This window comes from Henckelia pumila, chromosome 4 (assembly GCF_033568475.1).
Source record: "Henckelia pumila isolate YLH828 chromosome 4, ASM3356847v2, whole genome shotgun sequence".
NCBI classification, from domain to species: Eukaryota; Viridiplantae; Streptophyta; class Magnoliopsida; order Lamiales; family Gesneriaceae; genus Henckelia; species Henckelia pumila.
In genome coordinates, this window is record NC_133123.1 from 126,555,066 (window position 1) to 126,566,875 (window position 11,810).

The 11,810-nt window shown below is 34.5% G+C and overlaps 1 protein-coding gene across 1 annotated transcript; it reads left to right on the top strand.

Annotated features, from left to right (window-relative positions):
* Positions 1-3,011: 3,011 nt before the first annotated feature.
* On the top strand, positions 3,012-5,751 carry LOC140859792 (protein BOBBER 1-like). The gene is made up of 6 exons (XM_073262352.1): positions 3,012-3,493; positions 4,193-4,365; positions 4,452-4,500; positions 4,614-4,780; positions 5,355-5,438; positions 5,548-5,751. Exons 1-6 carry the CDS (start codon positions 3,118-3,120, stop codon positions 5,584-5,586), a joined length of 888 nt encoding a protein of 295 aa, XP_073118453.1. The 5' UTR covers positions 3,012-3,117; the 3' UTR covers positions 5,587-5,751.
* Positions 5,752-11,810: the final 6,059 nt, after the last annotated feature.

Consider the following 11,810-nt stretch of genomic DNA (forward strand, 5'->3'; position numbering starts at 1 on the left):
TTTGCGACGCATTACCTTTGTTTGATCGCCAAATGACCTAAAATAAAGGTGGAAAAATTTCCCCCACTATTTGCTTTTTGACGATATTGAGCTCGTTTTGAGACATCAAATGTAACCTTGAAGCGACACTCCTTGCTCTAGGCGTCGCCAAATGTCAAGATTCTTGTAGTGTCTATCCATACCAACGCCAAGTTGAAAAAAAATATTAAAATTGCAACAAAAAATCAAGAATTGCAAACTAAAACTGAAATCTGATAGCATAGATGACCAAAATCACAAAAAACAAATACATAGGATCAAAAATAAAAATTTTCTATATCAATAATTTATGAATATTTTTTATTTATTGAATAATGAATATACTTTCTGTAAAAAAAAAATGAGTAATTAATATTTTTTAATCCATTATAATCTTAATTCATAATATTTTAGGATTTGAATTATTTCACTCTATGATATGTTTAGTATAATCATTATAAGTTTTATTTTGTTATTAGTTGAATGTAAATTATGGGGTGTGATACTTAGAGCCGTCAATTTGGGTTAGGCCAGCCGGATTGGCCCGGCCCGCTACATAATTTAAGTTGGTTGAGTTGAAATTTTTTCAACCCAACAAAAGGTGAGCCTATATGGGCCAACCCGCCTAGGCCCCCGACCCGCGCGGGTTGGCCCGCCGCGAGTCTGGGTTAGCCCGCGGGCTTGAAAAATTAATAATTTATTTTTATTTTTATTGTTATATATGTATTTTTTAATAAAAGTTGAGATTTGTTTTTGTATTAATTACTTTATATAAAATTTACACACATAAAATTAATAATTAAAATTTTTATTAATATGTTTCTATTAATATTTATTTATGAAATGATATTTATAATTAATTATATTATTTTTTATTTATTTTTATTTATCGTGATCCAACCCGCGGGCCGGCCTGCCTAACCCGCAACCCACCTTGGGTTGGGTTGGGTTGAGGATTTTCAACCCGTCAGGATGGTGGGTCGGCCCGCCATCAACCCGCCAGAAGATGGGTTTTAAGTGGGCCGGCCCGTCCCACCATGGGTTGGCCCGTTTGACAGCTCTAGTGATACTATCTATATATATGACTATATCATTTTCTAAATATCATTAATTTTAAACATTTTAATTATATTTTAAAAAAATTTAGAAGTATATAATTTTTTGCAGATTCAATCCGAATCGGATCCGACGGATTACGAGACAGATGAGATTGGTCTAACTAAAGTGAGGCAAAGGGGTCTGTGGTTTCACCAAATTCATCCGAAACTCACTATGTTGCCATCTCTATCATAGAGACCAAGGCATTTTCATTTATAAAATAATAAGACATATATTTTAGACAAACACTCCCATGCAACGGTTTCATGGGTTAATTATGTGAGACGAGTCTTCTATTTGGGTCACCCATTAAAAGGTACTACTTTATATGCCAAAAGTATTACTTATTATTATAAATATGGGTAAGATTGACCCGTCTCACGTATGAGACGGTCTCACATGAGTGTTACTCTATATTTTATTTAATTAGTTATTTTATATATATATAAATATTCACCAGTTGATTCATATCCATACAAACTCTTTATGCTAGTGGTTATTATATGACCTTATTTTAAATGATTCTCAACTTCTACATTTAATTTTCAAAAAAAATTGTCGGCTAAATATTTAAAACATTTAAAATTATAAGCTTTCATAAACACTATCTCCATGTCAACATGTTATGAAAATGATTTAAAAATAAATAAAGTATGGGGTACATAATCAAGTATGGGGTACATAATCAGTTGATTCGACTTTATCCCATGGGTATTACCCCATGAGATAGGTGGCAAGATTTTATTGGTACATATCGTGTGAGATTCATTCGATCATGTGGGTCTCAAATGATATACATAATCAGTCGACAGAATGGCCCATTATTGGAAAAAAGTTTATCATTATTCTTTTTTTTTTTCACATCATATATCATTTCAAAGTCAACATGAATAGATATCTGCTGACATGTGCGCATGTTTTTCTTATCTGTCGTCCCCAACCAAAAAACTTTAGTTTAGAGGTACAATTATTTTACAAGTCTGTGCAAATTATTTCTCCCCAATTTTTCAGTTTAGTATACATATTAGAACTTTTAAGAATACAATTTAATAGGAGTTAAGAGCACGAGTTTGTTATAATTGATTCCCGAGATGTCATTTTAAACATGAAATATTGGTGCCAAACAGACTATAATTATATATCATCGACAATAGCATATTTAAGTAGTTTTAAAAGTGAAAATTCCTAAAAAGTTCTGGATTGAAACTATTGAACAAAATCAAATTTTATGGTGATAAAAAAATCTAGGGCACTGTTTGAAAAAGTATTTTAAAAACGTTTTTAATGTTGTTTAAGTGGAAAAAAAAACTTAAAGTATGTGTTTGGATAAGATTATTGTAAAACTTTTTTGAAAAATACTTTTTTAAAAATTGTCATCAAGTATAGTTTTGAAAGAATAATTGAGATATATTTTTGATGTTTTACAAGAATCAAATGCAAGGGTAGAGATCAAAATATATTACATTGATTAATCCGGTAATTTCATATCATAATAGGATCAAAGTCCAAGAAAAGACAAATTGGTCTTTTTAACTTAAAAATGTTTTTTTTTTTTTTGTATAGAATAGTTATTCAAATGCATACTTTTTCTTTAAAACAACTACAACAAAGTAATCTATTTCAGAGTAAGGACAGTTGCTTCACTCAAATGCATGAGATGTTTAAAATTTTCACATCTTCTTAAAGGAGAATTTGTGTGATTAGGAATAATACAACGAAAGAAAACTTTGATTTGATAAAAAGAAATGAAAACTGGGCCTTGTTTCGAACACAATTATTTTCAGGCCCCTTATTTGGACCGAATCCCAAAACTTTGAAAGAATTAACTTTGGGCCTCAAGCTAATTTCCTTCAAGCCCACATATCATCTTCCAGAACTTTCCCGAGCATTCGAAGTTCGATTGAACTTCTCAAGAGTCTCAGCAGTAAAAGTACGCTTAAGAATCGCCGAATCGCAGATTTGCAAAACCCTAACTCAGATTTTTGACTATTCGAACCGATCATGGCTATACTGTCGGAATTCGAGGAGGACAATAACAGCAAGCCAACGACATCGGCGGCACCGCCAGCGAAGCGGTTTAACGCTGCTTTCGACCCATCGAATCCGTTGGGGTTTTTGGAGAAGGTTTTCGAGTTCGTCGCAAAGGAGAGCGATTTGTTTAAGAGCGATTCTTTGGTGAGTGATGTGAATGCGGTGGTGAGAATGGTGAGAGATAAAGTGGAGGCGGAGGGGAAGAAGAGGAAAGAAGTCATAGCTGAAGGGAATGACAAGGTTGAGAAAAAGGTTAAGGAGGCGACCCCTGCACCACCTCCACCGGCTGTGGAGAAGGAGGAGAAAGTGGTTGAGACTAAAGTGGAGGAGGGGAAAGGCCCTCGAGGTATTTCTTTTGTTGAATTAATTGTTCGTGCAACAAATTCACATCATGTATATATTTTTTGTTTCTTTTTAATTTTTCTTAAAAAGAATTTTTGGTTTGGTTTCTTGCTTATAAACGTTTCTCCGCGTGGTTCCCTGATTTTTTTAATTAACCCCTTACACCTTTCCTTTTCCGTGACATGGTGATTTTGGATTTATCTTAGTTTTTATTTGGGGTGCTTTTAGATATTCTGCAACACTGGTTTAGTAATAACAATGGCGGAGGTCGATTTTGCTAATCGATCAACTATGTGCTTGAGAAGGCTAAGAGTTGAGTTCTATTCAACTGATCAATGATCCTGATATTATTTTTTTTGTTTCGAATTGAATTGAAATATAGAGTTTTGACAAATTTCGTAAAAAAAAGTTAGCAGTTGAGATAGCTTCATATGAAGTGGGTTTCAGGGAGGGGAGGTTGGCAACTGTTATTGCCTCTATTAGGTCTGCCTCTGATTTCAACTGGGATGGAATGATACATTCGTGTCTTGATTTGCATTTTTTGAACTTAAAAGTGCCTTTTTTGAACCGAAGGGAGATCAAACTTTTTATGAGTAAGACAAAAGTAAACTACTTGTTGCAAATTGAACTAAAATTAATCTGAATGTTATTTTTGTTGAAACGATACTGTCTTGGTTGCTAACAGCGTACTATTACTGAGCAGCACCTAACAAGGGCAATGGCCTCGACATGGAGAAGTATTCTTGGGGCCAATCTCTGCAGGAGGTTAACATTACTGTTCCTGTTCCTTCTGGTACAAAATCAAGATTTATCACATGTGAGATAAAGAAACAATACATTAAAGTTGGGCTCAAAGGTCAACCCCCAGTGATTGAAGTAAGTGTGCTTTGATGCTTTATGTTCATGTGTATCCGGATTGGTTATTCTTGTCAAATACTTATTCTCTTTTTATCCATCTTCAGGGAGATCTGTTTCATCCAGTCAAGGTTGACGATTGCTTCTGGAGTTTAGGTATGCAATATAGCTCATATAAATGATGTTCTTGTGGTTATCGTTTGACATTTATGCTTCAAGTGTTCGGTAACTAGCAACCAGCAGCCCATTAATGATTCATTTTCTTGCAGAGGACCAGAAATCTATCTCCATTCTCCTAACTAAACAGAACCAGATGGAATGGTGGAAGTACTTGGTAAAGGGTGAGCCAGAGGTTGACACCCAGAAAGTTGAGCCGGAAAACAGCAAGTTGTCTGATTTGGACTCAGAAACACGGTCAACAGTGGAAAAAATGATGGTAAGCCGATTGTGTTATGGCTTTAACATATGACCTTTCCTTGAAAATGAAACGACACCACCACTTGAGCTAGTTGGTTTCTTCTTGTGTTGGTTTGACTTGTGAGATGCGCAAGTCGGTACCCATACAGTGATAGAGGCTACATACTTTGAATTATCAATTTACCATGGCTTTGCTTTGATGCATTTTTACCGGAAGATTATTTACCATCTTGGCATCTTATGTGTTCTCATTTTCATCTACTTGGTTTAAGTATCTTATGCCGTCATTAACCAACATATTTTGCAAGTCCACCCCTAAAGCCCACTTGTTATGATCTACAAATATGCTAGACCACTGAGTAATTTGAGTGTTGGATCTCACAGTTTGGTCAGGTTTTATGTGCGCCATTGCATATCGTATGATGTCCTATCAGCACCCTCTCGTTTAGATGGGTTTTGTGCTAGGTCTCTTGTTTTTTGATATCTGGACATGTATGCAGTGTCTGCCTACATACTTGTTCAGCCTTCAAAATTCTCCATGCCATTACTAACCTTTCAACTTCGACTTCTTGTCTTAAAAATATATTCGACAGTTCGACCAACGGCAGAAACAAATGGGCCGTCCGACAAGTGATGAGATGCAGAAACAATATATATTGAAGAAATTCATGTCTGAGGTATACACTAGATGATCATTCTCGACCACATTATACCCTTCCTTTCATATACTTCCAACTTTTGAACTCTAATAAACTCGCTGATAAAAAAAATTCGCATAATTTGCAGCATCCCGAGATGGACTTCTCGAGAGCAAAGATCAACTAGAATCGGACGTGTTCGGTAGCTGTTATAATAATATGTGGTGTGGTTGAAGCAGTTCTCGTTTTGCTTGTTATCCATTTTTGAGTAACTTGTACGAACGAGATACAATTTTTTTGATATTACTCGGGTTTTCACTCTGTACTCTATGGGCAATATCTTATTATTATATTTCTTTTTATAACTATTATTTGTAGATTTATCTCCGATCATGAATAAGTACCTAGCTATGGTTACTTTCTTTTATTTTGTCTAAAAGAATGTGAGCTAATTTTTACAAAAATATTGGATTGTGATCCACCGTTCATTCAATATTAGTCCCGCAGAAAACGCCGAAGTCTGCCCTTTGGACAAATAGGTTTGAGGGGCCTCCCCTAGTTGTTGGGGTGTTACTCATAAGTAGGCTTACAAATGTGGTGTCTTACGTCTTCACCAAAACACTATGAAACCATACATGGATGGTTTTGATCTCTAGTATTCTAGTGTGCAAAAAATTCGTGAACGACTTGTGTTTCAATTGATTTTATAAATAAAATATAAAAATTATTACATTACCGTGAAACACAGATTCTCCGCACTATGGTGTGGGGCAGGTGTGTGTTTTTTTTTACACAAAATAAGAAATTTATTTTAGTCAAAAACCGATTGCATGATTTCTGATATTCAGTCGATAGGTGTATATTAATTTTTTTTAAAAAAAGGAAAAATTGTTATAAAATGAATATAGGACAATATGTTTATAAATCTTATAGAATTGGGACTGCGGAGTAGTAGATATTTGAACTAAGAAGTAACAGCCCACGAGCGAAGGAGAAGATGCAATGCACTAAATTGTGAAAATCATTCACATATTTTGATTAGGTTCAACCATTATTGTCTTTCTTGAAAGAAAAATCACCCAACCGCACTCAAAATAATGAACTAATTTATAATCAATCAATTAAATTAAATACGACAAATAACTTTTTGGGTTCAAATTCCAAAGCATAGACTTAGACCCAAGAAGCCCAACGTACCCCGACAAATTCCCCAATCATAAAATGACTTTATTTAGTTTGTGTCACCAAATAAATTAAAAGAAACTACTTTAGTCCCTAGGAGCACACTTGCTATTTTCGACCAAAAATTAATTGAGTAATTTTTTCTCTACGGCGTTTGGAGACATTTAATTGTTTAGATAAATTTAGTTGTGGGTAATCTCAATTAACTTTCTGTCAATCTAATTTTTTTTATTAATAGTTACGATGAATTTCAAATATATTTAGTATTATTGTCATTTAAAATGCAAATTTTTTCTTAGAAAGAATAAAATTTACCATTGGAATGTAATTTAAAAAATACTCACCCGTTTCAATTATATAATATTAATTTTTTTCACACAGATTAAAAAATTAATTGGGAAAAAAATGTTTTACAAATTTTTTATTTTATCTCTATTTAATGTTTTTAAAAATTGGTTGCACAAATTGCAATATATAATTAATAGAGGTATATCAGTAAAAGACTGAAAAAAACTATTACTAAATTTAGTGTATGTCTATATATTTAAGACAAACAAAAAAAACCACGACATACATAATTGAGACGAGTGGAGTAATTCATATATATAAACTTCATTTTCTAGACGTATTTGTTTTTTCACACATATTTAAAAAATATTGGAAAAAAGATTTTTTTTTTCAGTTTGTTACCAAACTTTGTTCTCAAATTATTTTTAATATATGTAAAAAAATAATAATAAACAAGTCTATGTATTTCAGACGAGAAGAGTCTGGACAATAATTTTCCCAGAACAACACTCCATATAGACAAAATTGTCAGGGCTTACATAATTTGTACTACCATTCATGTATTTATTCCTCACCTACTCACACCATTGATTGAATTGAAAACCAACCAATTTCTCAATAAATATATGATTGGACTCGGAATATGCCGTTCTTTTATTCAGTTGCTTATGTGGCACTTATTTATAACACTTTTACATACATCAAAACATATAAAATTTTCCGTCCAGAAAGAAAAAAAAGGATGAAATTTTATATATTTAACTGATATTATTTCCCATAAAATCTAAATATTTATCACGCTCTGGACGACTTTTTTTATTCACAGAAGGCCAAAATCCAAGTATTTCGATAATTATATTTGTATTTTCAGTCTGATCAAATAGATTAAAGGTATCAAAATTAACTAGGAATGAGCCGGTCCACGACTCGACGCAACCCACTATTAGGTGGGGTGGGCGGGCCTGCGGCGGATTGGAAAAACACAAATTTAACCCACCTATATTAAGTGGTAGGAGCAGGAGTCAGGACGGATCAACCAGACGAGTTTAAGTGTAATTTGGTGGGTTGTGATATAACCTGCCACAATCTAGCATTAGGCGGTATGGGCCGGCCTACCATTTGGTAGAATGAAAAATTGTCAATCTAACACATCTATTATATATGGCGAGACGATCCAACCCGACAGACCTAACTCATTTTAACACTCTAAATTAGAAGTTTTTATGATTAATGAATGTAATCAAACCTTTTTGTATATATTTGTACGTTTTCTGAGCAGACCAATCAGCCATTTTAGGAAAAGGAAAGGGAACTTCTCACCGAAGGAGGCGGGAAGCGGAGAAAGTCGGGAACCGTCGATTACCTTTTGCTTCATAAATTTGATCGAGAATGTGAAATATTCTAAATAAAAATGCGGGAGATAAAAAAGATGCAGGGTCGTTTGTCTGTTTGGCTCGTGAGGCATGGGATAATTCATAGATCTTTAGGCTTTGATTATCAAGGAATCGAAGCTGCTGAAGTAAGTATGAACGAGTAAGGGATCATTGACCTTTCTGGGGTCATGAAAAGAATCCCTGCCCCCGCTCCTGGATGCACCATTGAAGTATATCTCCCATGGGAACATAACTTTAGCATATAAAACTTCTTCATCAGGTAGATCAGCTGGTTAGAGCAAAGGACTGTCATCTGAGGCTGGATGAGCTTCCAAGAAATCAGCCAACGCTTGTCCTTTGCCTTGGCAACATCATGGACCATTTGGATAACCTTACTGATAACCTCTTGGTACTTTTCCTTGTTGAAGGGTTCGAGAGCAAATACTTGAGCGGATCTGCGCTCTCCAGTTTCAAGTCTTAACTTATCTTATTGGTACATAGAATAAAAAGAGAGCTTGAAAGTTCAGTTAGAGTTCTCCGTTAGGGAGACTCGATAGCTAGAGCAGCTACTTCCTTAGAACTGCTCCGAGATGGTATTCAAGAAAAGCTCACTACCCCCCTCTTGCAAGGATTCGGCGCCTCCACTTGATGCTTTACGCCCACGCTTCGTTCAGGCAGCAGTATTTCGAGCTAGGGATCAATCAATTCCCCTATGAAGCAGCTAGTTCAGGACTCCATTTGCAAGCCTCACGGATAATTGCATTACCCTCAGCAGCAAGATCACGTACCATTTCCTTGTATCTGAGAAAAACTTCCAGATGAATAGGAAGGAAGCTTAATCGGAATGAATCAAAATTTTTCTTCTATGATCGATCGGTATAAACATCAACAACTACGAATTGGATTAGTTTCTCCTCAACAAATAAGCGCTTGGTCCACTAAAATCCTGCCTAATGGAGAGATAGTTGGAGAAGTGACAAAACCCTATACTTTTCATTACAAAACCAATAAACCGGAAAAAGATGGATTATTTTGTGAAATAATTTTTGGCACCAACGGGTCAATAAGCAAACCTATAGCTACATAGTGGATCGAGTCAGAAGAAGGGGTGGAAAGTAAGAGAACGGGATCGAGTTACTACGTTCCTTATACATCTGTTATTTCTAGTAGATTTAGTGGTAAATGAGTTTGATGACCGAGTAGGTGTATCGAGAACAACTTTATCAATCTTCAATCTCTTAAGATTCACCGTTCACTGGCCCACTAAAAGCCTTTCCTCTACCACCAGCGACAACTAAGGCTTCACCCTTATCATTTTCTCTTTTTTACTGCTGGGGCTCCTTGAGGAATGTGTCTGCGTCTTTCTTCGGTGAGCGCAACCATTTCCAAAATTCTAAATAGAATCAGATTTCTTAGCAGGCTCTACAATCTAATCCAAGATCCAGTCATTAAATAGTCCCTTAGTAACTTAGTAATAGAAGGGAATCATAAAGTCGTGAAAGCTCCCTACTATAGAATAGATTATAATAAGAATAGATTATAATATTTCCTTGAATCCTATATGCGAACGAGGATTCACAATCTTTTATTTTCGAAAAACCTAACCGGGAGGATCGCCCTCCCAATTCGAAGTTTTTTCCTGGAAGTTTCAACCTTGTTGACTAGCCTCTTTCCTCCTGCCGAATCACTCATGGTATGATCTTCTACATCCTAGGTCTTCTCGTTCCGTCATCTGGCTTATGTTCTTCATGTAGCATTCAGACCGAATGAATCTATGAAATTACGTCGATACTTCCACATATTATGGGTAACGTAGGAGACATCTCTATTTTTCCCCTTTAGAATTCCCACTGCTTAGCTTTCAATACTTCGACCGCGAAGCCTCGCTTTTATGCACCGAGAAAGATTGTCGATAGGAAAGCTCTGTTACGCACCAACGACGGTTCCTTTTCTTTACCTTTCTCGTCCCCTACCTTTGCTGGCTTGAATGGGAGAAAACGGGCGGCTAGCGATGTCTCATATGTCAGTAGCAGTGAACATGACAGCAAGGCGAACATTCTTCTTGCCTGGTCTTGTCTTTTATAGGTATGTTAATGTTCAGTCTTAGGTCTAGTACGAAGTTTCGTATCTTGACCCAATTCTCCCGACAAAACGTAGGAATTAGTGCGTGCTGAAAAATGGACTTTTCTTTCTCCATTGACCTCCCTTAAGCCCTGGTTTTGTGACGTCGAGTTTGCTCTATTAATAACTGGTCATAGGTACGTCTCCCCGCATAATAGAATAAATTGAAAGGACTGGTGTGTTGAAAAATGGAAGAAATCAGGGTAAGTTATACATTTTATCCTTTGATGATAGCTTGTAAAAAAAATAATAATGCTAAAGGTATATTCAATATATCTTACATCGTTATTTATCTCAATCATATCGTGAGATTTTATATTTAATTTAATATTTAATTTATCTTGAGATTGCACATATAATATTTTTGTGTTTATTTTTTTTGGGGATTTAAGAATTGATTTATAAATATCGATTTACATATAGCATCACTCCTAAAATATCCGGGAAAAAGGTATTGAACAAAATTAATAATAATAATAATAATAATAATAATTTTTTCTATTTTATTAAAGTTGAGGGTTTGGTATGTTGGTAACTTGATATGGCCAACTCTTTTATTTTTATCCTTTAATATATATTTAATTACCAAAATATCATTTATTTTTGTCCAATGATAACTACTAATTTAGAAAAATATCACTTTTATAAAATTAATGTATTCATATATGAAAAAACACTTTTTGTTGTAAAAAGTAAAAATTTATGGTAAAAAGGTAAAATCTCAAAAACTCAAAATATATCAAACTTCAATCTTTATAAAATTTTTCTCTCAATTCAATTGTGTTTTTCATCACAAATGAAGAGACCTATTTATAGATCATGATTTGAGATCATTTCAAAAATAATTACATCGTCACTAACATCATCACACACTAATATTCAATATTCAGCTCTAATAATTTTCAACATTCAACTAATAATTTTCAACACTCCCCCTTGTGATGATGATCATGATACAGTGACTGTCTTTATTACGTGTTTTATATTGTCTCCTTAAAAACCTTACTAGGAAAAATTCATTGTGATAAAAACCATAGTAAGAAAAAAAGAGTGCAGCCACATAAATTCCCCTTCATGTAACACAAACGATTCTTCACATATTTCGTAGATTTCACATCCCAATGTTATATATATGTTTTTTGAATATCGTCGTACGAAATGTCTTTGTGAAGAGATATGATGAGTTCTCACTTGATTGAATGTAACAAATATCAATATCTTTATTACTCAAACTCTTGGGTGAAGGCAAAGAACTTAGTTGGGGATATGTTTGGTTCTGTCATTTTTGATGTATCCTTCTTTCATTTGAGCAACACATGCAACATTATCTTCATATAGTGTCACAGACTTCTTGTCTACTGATAATCCACACGAGGTTTGGATATATTGGGTCATTTATTTTAGCCACACACATTCACGACTTGCTTCATGCAATGCAATTATCAAG